This window comes from Lonchura striata, chromosome 9 (genome assembly GCF_050655825.1).
Source record: "Lonchura striata isolate lonStrDom1 chromosome 9, ASM5065582v1, whole genome shotgun sequence".
In the NCBI taxonomy this organism is placed as follows: domain Eukaryota; kingdom Metazoa; phylum Chordata; class Aves; order Passeriformes; family Estrildidae; genus Lonchura; species Lonchura striata.
In genome coordinates this window covers 22,067,309-22,082,639 of record NC_140711.1, presented here as the reverse complement: position 1 = coordinate 22,082,639, position 15,331 = coordinate 22,067,309, and the positions used below count along the sequence as shown (strand labels likewise).

General features: G+C 40.7%; 1 protein-coding gene across 1 annotated transcript in view; it reads right to left on the bottom strand.

Annotated features, from left to right (window-relative positions):
- The window catches only part of PSMD1 (proteasome 26S subunit, non-ATPase 1), a 63,480-nt gene that overhangs the window by 4,314 nt on the left and 43,835 nt on the right, over positions 1-15,331 (bottom strand). The window contains exons 18-22 of the mRNA XM_021544442.4: positions 14,403-14,519; positions 8,140-8,242; positions 3,990-4,159; positions 2,811-2,903; positions 1,705-1,797 (exon numbers count right to left, since the gene is read on the bottom strand). Coding sequence (XP_021400117.3) covers positions 1,705-1,797; positions 2,811-2,903; positions 3,990-4,159; positions 8,140-8,242; positions 14,403-14,519 — 576 coding nt within the window. The remainder of the gene's footprint in view (positions 1-1,704; positions 1,798-2,810; positions 2,904-3,989; positions 4,160-8,139; positions 8,243-14,402; positions 14,520-15,331) is intronic.

The following is a 15,331-nucleotide window of genomic DNA, read 5'->3' as shown; positions in this document are numbered from 1 at the left end:
GCCAGCTGCATGACATTCAGTGCCTACAACGTGGCCACACCTACGTAGGTCTAGGAAGGTTATTTTACATATAGACGTTTGATCTTATGTCACATGTGTGGGGTTTTTTAGACTATGATTTAAATTAAAGAGGCCAAAAGGGAAAGCACCTGGGGACGCTGGTTGACAGTGAGTGAACATGGGGCAGTGTCTGCTCAGGTGGCCAAGAAAGTCAATGACATTGTGGGTTGTGTCAGCAGTAGTGTACACAGCAGCACCAGGACAGTGACTGTCCCCTGTACTTGGGACTGGTGAGGTCACACCTTGAACCCTGTGCTCAGTTTAGGGCCCCTCCCTACAAGACAGACATTGAGGTGCTGGAGCGTGTCTAGAAAAGAGCAACAGAATTGGAGCACGAGATCTGTGAGGAGCATCTGAAGGAGCTAGAGGGGCTCAGCCTGGAGAAAAGAAGGCTCAATGGGCACCTTATCACTCTCTTCAAATCCCTGACAGGGCGTGGAGATAAGTGAGGGTCGTTCTCCCAGGTAACAAGACACGGGACAAGAAATTACCTCAGGTTGTGCCAGGGAAGGTTTAAGTTGGATATTAATAAAAATTTCTTCTTTGAAAAGGCTGTCAAGCACTTGAAGAGACTGCCCAGGGGAGTGGTAGAGTCACCATCTTTGGTGGTATTTAAAAGATGTGTAGATACAACTCTCAGGGACATGGTTTGGTGGTGACCTTGCCATTTCTGGGGTTAAATTTGACTTACAGGTCTTTCAAACCTCAAAAATTCTATGGGTCCACAATGCACTTCCAGCTTACAGTTGTTCTTGGAATATTTCCATTTATGGGCAGGGCACAAAAGAAAGTGTCTTTTGTCAGTACTGCAAGAATTTTAGCTGTCATATGTTTTCCAAATTACAGCAACCACCAAAGATTAATTTCTCCATTACTCCATGATGACACATAATTCACAGATGAGGATGGCAACTTCCAGTGTCAGGTCTATGAGCTGAAAGAAATCATCAGAGGACCAAAGCAATCACCATAACTACTGAGCAGCATAGGGAACCTGTGCTCAAACCTCAGGTGGTTCTGAGCTGGGTGTGGATAAATGTTTGGCATTTTTATAGATGGGCAAAGCACATCTAGAGAGCGCTGCTAAAAGGTAAACGTTTCAGAATAGGAGGTTAAACATCTGCAAAACTAGAACATTTAAACTCTTCAGTGCTCTCAAGGTGAATTAGACATGATGAAGCAACTGCTACAACACTTCTCTTTAAAAGGTCAGAGGTCCCAAGGACATGAAATTACTAAGCCTTTTGTGCATTAGTAAGAAAATTACTTGGATAAGAGAAAATTCCTCTGGGTCTAAAGCCAGCAGGTAATGAAATAATACCTGTAAGGTTCATGCAGTTAAAGGCACAAAAACCTGTAAAAACAAGCTTTTGCCTTTAAGGAAGTCAGTTAATTAACAACACTAAGGAAGATTTATTTGTCAGAAATAACAGATTCACAATTAATAGCACCTCTTGCTTTTAACAGTGCACACACAGACTAAAGGTGCCAACCAGTGTCTGCAGTGATGTGTGTCAGTGCTTTGCTCATAACACAGGTGGCAAGAGGACAGAGGTTAGTGGGTGTCAGCTTTCATGACACACCTTCCACATTTACAAGGGTGGGGAGGGAAGAAGACATTTAAGTTTCAATGTGTGCACCCACCACTTCCATCTTTTCCTCTTCCTTCTTCTCTTTCTCCTTTTCCTTTTCCTTCTTCTTGGCTTTTGCAGTGATGGACAGCACAGCAGTGGAAACCTGAATATGGCAACAGATGAGGCATTCAGTGTGACCCAACACAATATACTGAGTTTTCAGCCCTAGGCTGAAGTCTTCTGGGAAAAAACGGCAGAAACTTTCTGAGAGGCTCAGGGAGCAACAGCATTTGTCACATTGCTGGTGAGAATAAATGTGGGCTCTTGGCACATTTTAACTTTTGACCAGGGAAGTCTAAAGAGAAAAGATTTGTCCAATTCACAACCTATTCAAAAGCAAGAAACCAGCTATAAGTAGTGAGCTTTGCCTTTCATCAGAGTTAATTTCTGGATTCTTCAGTGGCTGGAAATCTGTCCTGTCCAGCATTGAATTCTGGTAAGATGTTTTACAGTCTTCACACCATGTCATTCATCAGCATGACATGCCTGAGGTCTCCATTGCTCCACAATTGCTCCCTAAGGGCTGCTCTGCCTGCTGCTGTGCTCTCCTCAACAGCTTTTACCATCCTGTGCCAGGAGACAAATTGCTTCCACTATTGTCCCACCTGTGACCCCACAGGTCTCATCTTCTCCTTTTCAATACCGAGATATTCTCAGTACCACACTCACCTTTTTGGAATCCATGGAGCTGACAGGTATTATGCTAGCTCATGGACCCACTGCTCCTTCCATATGGGATTATTTGAGAAGTGTCGCACCTAATACTTTAAACGGTTGCACTGGAGAAGCATTTTGGAGCTTAAGTCACAGAAAAGGACCCTGCTGTCCTGGGTGTTGCATATAAAAGTCAGTAGGGCAGGTTTTTTATTCAATGTTTCTGCTTGACCACTTCAGACAAGGGAGGCTGCAGCAATTCAGTAGTAAAGCACTTGAATGCCACAATCATCAACAGTCCCAGGCACAGCAGGAAAATTTACCTAGAATTCTCTTTCAGAGACTACAGCACCTGCCAATTTTTCCTTTGCTCTTTAGATTCCCTAGTAGTACCACCAAAGTCAATATTTATACTAGGAGGGAGAAGAGGTTAGTCTTTATACAGAAAGCCAGCTTAAATACCTTTTCTTTCTCCTTTTCCTTTGGTACCTCAAGAGGTGGGGGGTAGGCAAATGTGGACGGCTTACAGTTGGACTTGTACTGGACTTTTGGCATCTAAGACAAAGAGTTTAAAACAATGTTAGAAACTAGAAAAGCAGGGAAGAAATCCACAGCAGAGTAATTACTTTAGCTTCATTTTCCTTCCAGCAGAGACAAACACAGATCCTCTAAAGAATACAAGCTTCCCCTTCTCCCTCTCCGGAAGCTGAGAAGCTGTTATCAGTGGCAGTGGTTCAAGTAGAACAATGTTATTTAATTATTCTATAATTTGACTCTGGCAAGCTATCCTAGCCCTCTCCATACACTCTATCCTATTCACACCATGCTTTGTTTTCATTGCTTCAAAGCTTTTGTGGTTTTGATGTTGTTGCTGTGTTTGTGTGTATTAACACAAAATTGGTTTAAAGATCTAAGTGAAGATCTGCTCTGTCAATGCACGCAAACCAAGCACTGACATTCCCTTCCTGCCAAAGGACTGTACATTTGGGGGTGAGTTACCAGTGACACACATTCTCTCACTCTTGGCTACTTAAGCAAGGGTAGAAAGCATCTCCTGATAGTCAATCCAAGTTCTTAAACACCCCCATCCTGCCACATCCAGAAGTTTTTCTGTGGAACTTCCTAGCTTAGTTCTTCAGCACAGGAGACCCAGCATGGTACCCAGCTTACAGGGGCTGTACCACAGATGATAGCTGGAAGAACAAATGCACAAAGAAAGTGCAGTACCCACAGCTGCTCGGTTTAATGTTTAGTCCCCAAGGAATCCAAACAAATCCTCTCTTCCCACTGCTAGCTTTCCTAGGGGAGAACATCACATAATTTATCTGGGAGGCCAGGGGGGCAACACATTTTTTAAAAAAATAACCCCGACCTTCAAGAGTGATAATGGGGTGGCCTCTGCCAAAGTATTCTAGAGTTCCTTTCTTTTTAAGCTAATTTGAAGTAAAGAGGTCAGCGTCTGCTCTCATTTTTCTTGTTCCCATTCCCACTGCCAGCTCTACAATTTAAGCCTGTTTTTCAGATTTCTTCCAATTAGTACCTTTTCTGGCACAAACAAGTCAGAAACATGCAAAGAAAACCAACACTTTCCAGACCACTCGAATATTCCAAGCAAATTTTCAGTCTCTTCTCATTACATACCTTAAGATCCTTGTTAAGGCCAATGACACAGGTTGGGGTGAATGCCAGCGACAAGAAGTGTGACAGAGGGAACCAGAACCAAAACTGGGTGAAGACCAAAACCCCCACCACAGAAGGCATGTGTGTATGTCCTGTCCTTGACTGCAGTGAAATGGTTACGTTATGGCCCCCTGTAAGGAATCATTAAAGTCAGTGAATTATGCATTCCTGGGTTCTCCACAAAGACACCTGAGCAATGAATTTCCAACAGTTGCTGTCAAAGGCCTGCACAGGCCACAGTCCTGCCAGTTTCCTCCTCTGGAACACATCTCCCTCCTTTATTGTGAGCTCAGCTTACTCAGTAAAACAGATGTACAGCATAGAGACCACACTGCTCTACAGTACCCAATCAGGGAATACAGCCCTTCTTCCATGCTCATTTTGCCAGGATACAGATAAGACAAAAGTACAGGCAGTGAGAGGGGAAGAAAAAGTCACACTTTTGACATAAACAGTTTTAAAACACAGCATCTAAATTATCCCCAAGACAAGGCTCAGGAGGAGCACGGTACATAAATAGCTGAGCATATAGAAACTTTTCTTTCTGCAACTGCCTCCCTGAACTATCAGTTATTCAGAAGAAATATGCCTAGGTTTTTATCCTACACCATCTCAGTAGGAAAAAAAAATTAAGCAGCAGCAACTTCAGAAGTTGTTTCTTGACATCATCAGTGTAAGCTGCACAAAGACAAGCTCCTGCAACCTTTTCAGAAAAATTACATCTCTGCCAGACAACCAAGTCTTAGATTTGTACTTGCAAAGCAGAGGCCCAAACAACTCCATATGTTGATGTAGTGCAGAAACATCTAACTAGAAACAAAATAGAAAGACTAGACTTGCAGACAGAATGAGAAAGTGTTAATCTGATCTGTCTGCTGATAAACACAGTGCATTGAGTTGAAGAGGGCACCAGGCAAGTCCATTACACTGAGAAGACCTGGTGCAGGGAGGTTAACTTTGTTAAAGCACAAACACCCACTTGTCAGGCCACTTTGTAGCTGAAAATCCCAAACTGGAGTAGCTTTTCCCAGGCTCACACAAACAGCCACCTCAGGCAGGGCCAGACGGCCATGGAGCTCTCTGAGTTTTAAAGACAAACAGAATTCTCTTTTGCTGCCAAAACTAATGAAAGCCCTGACTGAAACAGTACTGTCATCTTGGGTATCTGTCAGGGTTAGTCCCAGCAGAGGCAGTGAAGTTGGGACATTTTAATGCCCTCCTGTACGATGCTCTGCCTACATTCTATCTCCTTCCTCTTTGTTTTGTGGTACCAATAGATCTCTTGCTATTTGACAGGAAAACTCCTTCCTGCTGCACCTTTGAAAAAAGACAAAGATATGGTGCTGGTTTTTCTAGGTCTGCTGTGCTGCTTAATATTTTCTCTGATAGCAATCTCTTGCCCTTTCATCTGAATTTGCCACAGAACTGTGGGGGGACTGCCTGAGGTCTTGTGCTATCCTTAAATATGTCAAGTGCTGCACACTCATATTTCTGGTCTTCTCCTCCATCTTCACTTTGAACTTTATTTTACTGCATCACCATGTAAGGACCAGGCCCTGGTTATCAACAGGTATTCTGAATCAAGCAGCCAAGAGTATGTTGCACAAGCAGCTTAATTGGACTTTATTAAACTTTTGCACTTTAATTTTCAGAATTTTAACCTATAATTCAGATAAAACCTAGAATTATCCAATCTCTAGAATTTCCTGAATGAGCAACAGATTTAATATTCAAAAGATGCTGTCATGCTACTTTTTCCTGCTGTTTTATACCCACAAATAATCCACCCTCACTCCAAGGATTTTGCAGGGAGAAGGAAAGGTGGGGAGACATAATTCTGCACAATTGTGATTTATCTTCATGATTAAATAGCAATCCTGACTGCCTGGAAGGGAACACATTGCAGATCGTTGGCTGGATGAATAAAAGCTGTAACATGATGCCTGGAAAAAAAAATAAAAAAACACTAAAGAAAAAATTTCAGGGATCCTTGTACTATAAGGTCCATCTCCCAAAATTCACAGTGCCACTGGGGCAAGGGGGTTTGGGGGAAAACCCCAAGTACTAAGTTAAATTTAGTGTCTTTTTTCTTATTTTATTAAAGAAAAATGTTGCTGCTGGGGCTTATCAATGACCCAGCAATGGCAAAGACCAGATTCTTCATTTCCACTTCAGTGCTCCTGAGGTACCCCACTCCTTCCATTAAACTACCAGCCAAAATGGTCAGAGCAGAAATCCCACCTCCAGCCTATCATTTTCCAGGCATACAATGGAAATATTGCACTTCTGCTCAAACCCTGTCATTGGAAGAGACATGGGCTTTTCTCCTTGCCCCACAAAAAAATACAAAAGGTAAAACTAAATTCAATTGCCCCAGCTGTGGCAGATAACACAAAGAACATTTTCTTCCTGGTAATAATTAAATTCTATAACTCATTGTTTCAGATAAGTACTTCCAGTTGTATAGGAGGAATAAAAATAATTTTTTTATTTTAGGAGGCTCTAATGAAAGTGGCAATAGGTTAAGAAAAGGAGTTCATAGCCTTCCCTGAGTCTCTCAGCAAGAAAAAGAGGTTAAAGTTGGCACAAATTCCCATAAAGTTTATTAAAACAGGACATTTCTGGTTTCCAAATCATTATACAATACATGGGTGACACAGGAAGCAAACAAGGTTTTAGTTGTATTTTTATGATTTAATCTTAAGAGTCAGAATTCAAAACAGGTCTGTACTGCTGAGAGAAAAATCCCAGAGCCAGCTAGTTTCTGGCTTCCCAGCAACCGAGTGTGAGTATGGGAACGACCAAAATTATCCCAAGAGTCTCGTGCCAAGAACATTGCTCAGCCTGAGCTCCAGGAGGGGCACCCAGGAGGCAGGAAGGTTGTGCCTGTCACTGAGCTGGCCTGGTCATCTGTGGCAGAGCAGCCTGCCGTGGCCAGCAGGGAAGCTTTTTAAAGCTGCTGCCATGAGATAGGAGCAGGCAGCACCATGTTTTTCTCTCCCATGGCACAGCCTGGAGATGCAGAGATCTCCCACAGACACTGCAGCCACACTGCAGGGAGCTCTGCCTGAGCCACAGCACAGAGACAAATTCAGAGGCTCCTTTGCTTGTGGCCTTCAGAACTAACCTTGATCTCAAGAGTACAGGAAAAACCCTGCCTGTCACAGGGGATAAGAAGGTGCATGGCAAGAGAAGGCCTCAGCTCAAGAGAGCAGATGAGAGAAACTGTGTTTGGAAACTTGCAGAAGAGGTGCCACTGACAGACACAGCACTGTACAAATGCTACCTCAGCAGAAGGAAAAATTCAAAACATTGTCTTCTTTGCTTACAGAAACTGCCCTTAATAGGCCCTGCAACTTAGCCCTTGTGAAATGCTGATGGCCTTAGAGAATCCTATTCCTGACTCAACATTTAGTCATTAATATTCATGAAATTATGTTTTCTTTGCTAAAAAAAGGTAGCAGTAGTCTGTGAAACTAGCTGGGTCTTCTGAAAATACATCAGTTAACTGATGCAGTTAACTGTGCTTCCTTCTTTGTGCAACCTCTTTTAATAATCATGAAAGTAGCAAAAACTAGTTATTAAAGATATATATATATATAAACTTATACGTGATTTTAAAAACTATGTAAAGTTTTAATAGAAAAAGAAAAATATTAGGTCTGGATACCACAGAATTTCTGGAGCAGGTGATGATTTATAAAAATGAAGAAGCAACCTACCATGCTATAATAAATCAACATTCATGGTGACAAAACAGAGAAAAAATAGAGAAAAAAACAGAGAAAAAATTAGAGAAAAAAATAGATTAAAAAATTACAGAAAAAAATTAGAGAAAAAAATATTGTATTTGTCCAGACTTCTGGACATGAGTTCAGCCCCAAGGACTGGGCTGAGTCTCTCCTAGCAGAAACATGCTGATACAAGCTGAAACTACAAAACAAAATTACTGTTTCTGTAATTAGCTAAAATTCCTTGGAAATTGGAATTTCCTGCTGCTATGACATGACCAGCATAAAACCAGCACCCCATCTCCCAGATGAAATTTGCTGTTGCAGAGATTGCAATGAAACAAGTTTAAGAAATTTTAACAGCTGTTTGGGGGAATTACCTGCATCCAAAATGCCTTGTGCCAGGATTGCTCCAAACTTTGCCATAACATCATCATGCTTATCATTGATCACTTTGGAATAGAGCTGCCTGAACTGGCTGACCTGGAAAAAAAAAAAAAGAGAGAAATTATAAAACTGACTGCACACCCTGCACACTTCAGAGTAAGATCATGTTTTCTGCAGAAGTTTTCAATGCAGGGTAACTCATCACAGCACTTAAAACACAAGTGCCCTAAATGAACACACTCTCTAGGTGACATCTTCCCTGCCTTCACTCCTTCACAGTAACCCAGTGATACTACTTGTCACCTCAACTCACTCAGCACTGATGGCATCTAACCTGATTAAGCCACTTTGTGATACCAGAAGACATTAACATTCATACAGGCAAGTCCTGTCCTGTTAAATAGGACTGCATTAAAATTACTGTTTCACACCAATGGACACCCACTACCATGAAGCACCAGAGCAACCAAGCACTTTTAAACAGTAGCAAAACAACAAAACAACAATTCTCTGAAATAGCAGGATGTGTTTATTAGAACTGTTAGGGGAAAACAGCAGCTATTTCCATTTTTCTGCTGAAGTCCAATGACTTGTGTGCTAATATTAGTTCTCTACTCATCGATTCCTTTTTGCATTAAAATGTTTTTAGTTACTCGTCCCCCAAAGAATTTGCAATTATTAAAACTAAGAAAAAGGAGCAACATAAATTATCAGGGCAGCCACAGAGACAGATGTGTGGCAGGGAGATACTGCACACACAATGTAGGTTTTATTCTGAGTATACAGACCAAACTCTGCTCTTGCATCACTCCATTTATGCTTTTGAAAGCTCTCACAATTTTTATTTATAAAATCTTACACTGAGGTTTACATGTTCAATATAAATGGTTTGCTTCTTACATCTGACCTCTTTGTACATTGGAAAAACACCTTCGTTTTCATTTGCAGCATGGTAGAGGGCCTCAAAGGCAGCCACATGCAGACCAGGTGAACCTAAGCCTTCAGGTATTATTTGGAACAGACACAGAAACAGAAGCAACATGTGAAACAATTTGTCTGTTGAGCCGAGCAGCAAAATTCCAGTGGCACTGTTTACAGCACATAGTTCCCTTGACTCTGGGCTTAGCTTCTGGGTTTGGAATATTTATGAAAACAGACATATGTTACAAAGCTCATTTGGTGGACTGTAATCCAGAATTTACACTGTAATCAAATTTTCAGAGAACTAAACTCTGGGTGGAGTGAGAAGGCATTCAGCAGAACTGCTGATGTTTACACTGGTGTCTGAACTGACAGAGCAGCCCTTGGAACAGAGGGCAGGAACACCTCACTTGGGAATATAAGAGAGGGCTAGAAAGGGAAATCATCCACCTCCCTGGTCAGGTGCACTGCCCCTGTGAGCACCCCTTCCCTAATAAACCTTCCTCAGCTCCTATTCACATGTGCATTAACAGAGCACATGAAAAGAAACCCAGGCAACAAGCTCACCAGGACCCTGTCAGCTTTGGCAACAGGACCCTGTGCAGGGCAGTGAGGTGGCTGAGACACTGACAAGGGACCAAGGACAGAAGCCTGGCTGCTCAACCTGAGCACATCAACTGCCACCTCTCCAGGTGACAGGGACAGGTTACAGCAGACCAGCTGAGAGCAGGCATTCAATGAACAAGCACTGAACAGCTGCAGTAGGAAACAGTCCTTATGCCATCTATTATAGAAATACAAAATATGTAATTCCTTCTCAAGAGCATTCTGTGTTCATGTAAGTTCTGCATACCTGTGCATTGTGAGCCATGGATCACTGCCAGGCCTGGAAAATGTACTAAGTAAGTGTGCCCTTTCCAGAGTTTAAAGTCAATGGAAGCAAAATTGTTCTATGAAAGGGTGAGAGACTATCCTGCTCAGACTTAGGGGTTAGGCCAACTCAGACCAAGGATTGAGACCAAAGGTCTCAACACTCAAATGCATAACAGGCCCACATGCTTGTTCAGGCTGTTCCTACAAAGCAAATGCCTTACAGGAATGGGAATTTTGACTGGATCAGGTCCCAGCTGAAAACATTCCTTGCTGCAGAGGAAAGCCTGCTTTGGCAGCTCTGGCTGCAGCAGTTCAGGAAGGTATTAACCTCACATGGGGCTAATGCTCCATCTCTTGGGAGAAGGTGCTGGGGCACTCACCTCCTACGAAATGGAGCAGGATGTCAACAGCCAGCCGTTTCTTAAGCTGTTGAAGCAAAACCTGCCAGAGTTTGACTAGTAAAGCTCTTTTATCTGCTATTATTTTTCCTTCAAACCACAGAAACAAGCACAACCCAAACTACTGTGTAAGTTTATTTAATATGCTATGAAACTCACAAGCTTTGTTTCTCCCTTGAAATCTTCAAGCACTTAAAAATTCTACAGCATTTGGAAGTGTTACCTAGAAATTTATTTGGGCAGCTTCCAGAAGGAACACTAAAATATAGACAATGACTCATTTAATCTTTCTAACAAAACACACACCCCATTCTGATAACTAGTGCTGGCCAAAATGACATGGCACTGAGTTCAAATGAAGCCAAACACAGAACCTTGGAAACAGTGAGGAAACAACAGAGACTTTGAGATATGAGAAGGATACAGCACCATTTCCTACCACCAAGAGCTGTCATTTATCAGGCTATTTATCACTTTTCCCTCCACTAGGCAATATTCATGCACATGAAGCCCAGGAGATTGTCAAGAACAAGATTTTATAAAGAGTTAATTACAGGAAATACTGGCAGGTGATGTGCACAATGCTTCTGGCAAATGCAAGCTCTTAAGAACAAGAGCATTAATAAATTATAATAAAATAGGTTTTAAACTGTTTGCATGTTGTAGTTATCTTCTTCAAAAGATGAAGTTGTTCTGCATACATTTGCCCTCTTGAAAGAATGAGCAGAAGCATCTCACAGTAGTGGGCTTTCATAAAGTAAAGGTGCTACCAGAATATTGCAAAATCATTCTTGCACCCTAGCAAGACCTAGCATTTCATCTAAATGGGGAAAAAAAAATCCCAACAGCAATCTGGTCCTGGTTTCTTCACATCTTAAAGACAACAGGCCAATATGATTGATAGAAGATGGAGAAAAAAGTCATTATGACTGAAGGAGAATGGAGAAAAAGGCTTGACCTTGTTTATTATTTTCTCATTTTGCCAAGATGACTATCCTAACACAAAACCAGGAATTGAATTTACTTTTTCAAGTAGTTCAACATGTAGTTTGTCTCCAAAACTGCTGACTTAATTGCCCGGCAGGTTGCAAACACATCCTGAAGTTGTCATTGATTTCTGTTATGATGACCTCATCACATTATAATTTAGGATTCCATTTCACAAAATGAACTTGTTAATATTTTATATCTGGTACTAATATGGTCCTTAAATCTATCAACAGAGGTCAGGAAAAATCACATTGGCTTCACATAGAGGAATTGTTTCAACTCCAAAGAGACCAAACCACCTTTACTCAACACCTGCTATCCATTTTTGGCCCTTAAGCAACTTGCAAGTTCAAGGAGTTCACGTAATTACAATTCTTTATTTCACAATCCTTTATTTAAACTATTTAAATTTAAATTCTTTGAATTATTCATTTAAACAAAGACTGAGCACAACAAAGAGGACGAACACAACGGGAAGATCACAATGAAGTTGATTCAAAGGCATACATCTACCCTTTTCTCACAATAAAAAAGGCTTTTTAAAACAAAAATACTTTGATTCTTAAATCTCTATTTATTCCTGGCATTTTGGTGTTGCAATGCTCTCAAAACTGACAGCATTTTATTCCCAAAAAAATCCTGAACTATTTAAGGAAGACTGTTTGCTACCATCTTCCCCAAATGATCATCAGAGAATTGAAAGTATTTCTAACCCAAAGCTCACTAATAAGTTAGCTAAAAAAATCTATTAAATCCCAGAAGAGACAAAACCAAGCAGCAATGACAGGAAGCTGGCCAGGCTCTGTGACACGATCTTAACTAAAATCACCATCTTCTACATGCAAAGAATCATGAAGTATTTAGAAGCAGTGAGATGATGATACATAAAATTTAGCTTCTCTGTAACCCCATCGAGACTGTACAGCTTGTGGGTTACAAAAACCATCACATTCCTCTTCCTAGGTCCTTATTCAGCAATTCAAATACCCACAACCCACCAAGTCAGACCCTTTGGCACACAGTGTCCAGCATGTCACTCAGGAATCTAACCAGATCAAAATATGTCCTGGCAATCTAAAAATGGCTCCTTTTCTGAAGAACTCCACCCTTCACATCAGAGTTAAGTAATTTTTTTTTCAGATTGGCAGAGAGCTCCAAAAAAAGTTTCCCATGGATAATGAATAACTTAATTGGAAGCATATCCCTCAAAATATTTCTTTTACTTTTGAACAAGAAACAATAATGGTTATAACCAACTTTTGGGGTATTTATAAAAAACAAAATTTGTGGATTCTGTGCTTAGTTCCTGAATTGGCAGAATATTTTAGATATTATTTATTAATCTGGAATTTTGTTTCAGTTTGTTTTTTAAGATCTGTAGTGCTTCTTTGACTAGACAATTAATTACCTTCTGTATCTATATCAGGCAATAATTTGGCATCAAGCTGTTTCAGTTTCTGGCCCCATTTTTAAACAAGCCACTGACTCCCAAACTATATCTCATCCTGTATTTGCTGGCCAACTATTTTAACCACCTGCTTTTATCAAGCAGAAGTATCACGTCAAGGTTTCCAGGCCTCTTTGGGAGAAGAGATCTGCCTTATTACACACCTCAAATAACCAATGTTTTCACTAGCTATTTTCCTACCCTATTTTCTTTAGGACAAACAGTCTTTCACCTATCATCTCAAAAAGCCAGAAACTCCAACAGGCAGACTCAGCAAGTGACTCATGTTTTAGGAAGGCTGACTGATTCCGAGTAGACTGCAGTTCCCATCCCAAGAGGATTAGGGTGCTTTGCAAACTAAAATGAATCAATCCTCAGAATGTCCTTTCATATATAAATCCCTAATTTTTTCTGGTGGGAAACTGAGGCACAGCAGAGCTATATAATTTGTCCAGTACTAGAGCAACACGAAATAATTAAACCTGATCTCCCATATTGAGGCCTGGCATTCCAATCACCTGACCAAGGAACAAACAATAAAAACAATTAATTTCTTTCCACAGAGAGATCATTCAATTTCACATTACAGAAACTTTGTATCTTGGAAGACAAGGGGATCCAACAGAAGTCTAGTGTTCTCCAATGTCTTATTCAAGTGAACTACTATTCTTGGCTTATTCATCTGAATTACAATTCTGATAATACAAACAACATTCCCAGATTCTGCTCAGTGAAAACGAACATTTTTCTTTCTTTATTTTTTTTTTAATTCAAAGGAACAAACTGTCTGCCAAAAAATTTTCATGTTCCATGACTTAGAAATACCCAAATACCTGCATTTGTAGATTTCCTTCTCTGACTTTCCCAAGTAAAATTTTTCACTGGACAGAGGCTTTTTTCCCTCTTCCCATCCAAATGCAGTAAAAAGGTGTCTGTTTTTATCACAGTTCAATTTCTAAAATGTCATCAATAAAAGCAACCAATATGCAGCAGATGAATAGCAAAGTACCAGCTACTGCTCTGCCTCAGCACTCACCAGAGCAGGTGAAATGTGGAACCTCAGAGCTTCTCAAATGTGGACTTTGAGTCTGTACAAATGTTTGCATATCATCACCTGTCACACACTCACAGGAAACCTACTTTTACAAACTAAACACAGCATATGCAACAGTTTTCACCTTATGAGCAGAAAACTCCATTAAAATAAGGAGTTATAAACTCACTAAGCTAGTTCTGAATGTTCTGAAGTTGTTTCACCTGAAAAATGAACTACAAAGGAAACATTGCTCTAACAGGACCTCTCTGCATGACCACATCCAAAACTAAGCTTAGTATCATCAAAACCAATGTCTTTACAGTCACTCTCCTATCATTACAAGATGCTTAGAGACCTTTTAAAGAAGAGCATTTATTCATGTAGTGCCCAGGGTTAGAATGTTCCCATCATTCAGAGCACATGCTCTAATCCAAGCAGGAGCTCCCCACTGTACATTCAGCTCTGGCTCCTTACAAGGCATGTGCAGTCTCTTGCCAGTGCTTACATGCAGTGCCAGGCACTAAAAATTTGGCGTCCAAGACAATTTCCCACCTAAGAGGCACGTGAGGTATGTGAGGTGTGCCACAATACCTTTGGGCAGGTGATCTCAGTCTGCTGGATCATGATAAGGGCAGATGCAATGAGAGCTCCTTGACGCACGTAGTTCACAGGATCATTTGTCATTGGCTCAAGCAAATTGATTGCTTCCTAAAAGAAATGAAGAAATGCAGAGTCATAGAGTTAATGCTACTATTTTTAGAATGCCAGGATTCAATTCTCCAATGGAAGGTTGTCAGATTGATGCTATCAGATATACTTAAAAAAATGTGTTGCCTGTTCTTGGCAAATGAAGCAGAAATCTGTATTTCTGTAGATTTTAGTCTAAAAATTGTGAAGAAAAAGAAAAGAAATGCCAAAAACAAATGAAGGATGGGTGAAACAAAATCTACCTGCAGAAACAGGGCAACAGCTAAACAACAGGTACAAGCAACAGATGTGTTCATCACATTAGATTCCAAATTCTTTGCCTTATACTTTATTGTTAGAACCTGTAGCATTCAGCAATCTCTTGTTCAGAGTGCCCTTCTGTCCATACTGAGGACATGAGCAAAATGCAACTGAGTGCAGAGTGCAAGAGTTTCCCAGTTCAGACCCCGCTTGGTGTTACTTCCATTAGGTGAGGCTTCTAAAAACAAGTTAATTTTATACAGAACATTATTTCAAAGAACCACTTCTAAAATAATATCATGCCTTCACTAAGACTGCTTTTGCCATCTGAGCTGTGTTGGAGGCTGTACTTCTTCACCTGAAGGTGACTCATTCACTCTTTGGCAAGCATTCAGTACCATGGATGAAACACCCACTATGACAAAAGGCAGAACTTTTTGATCTCCAAAACTGAATCTATTTGGGCCTTCAAAACCTACTAATAGAAGCTCTGCAAGACATGTTTCTGTGTAATCAGATGGTTTAGGTCATCATACAATGTATCTGGAAATAAAACAAGACTCATTCTTGCA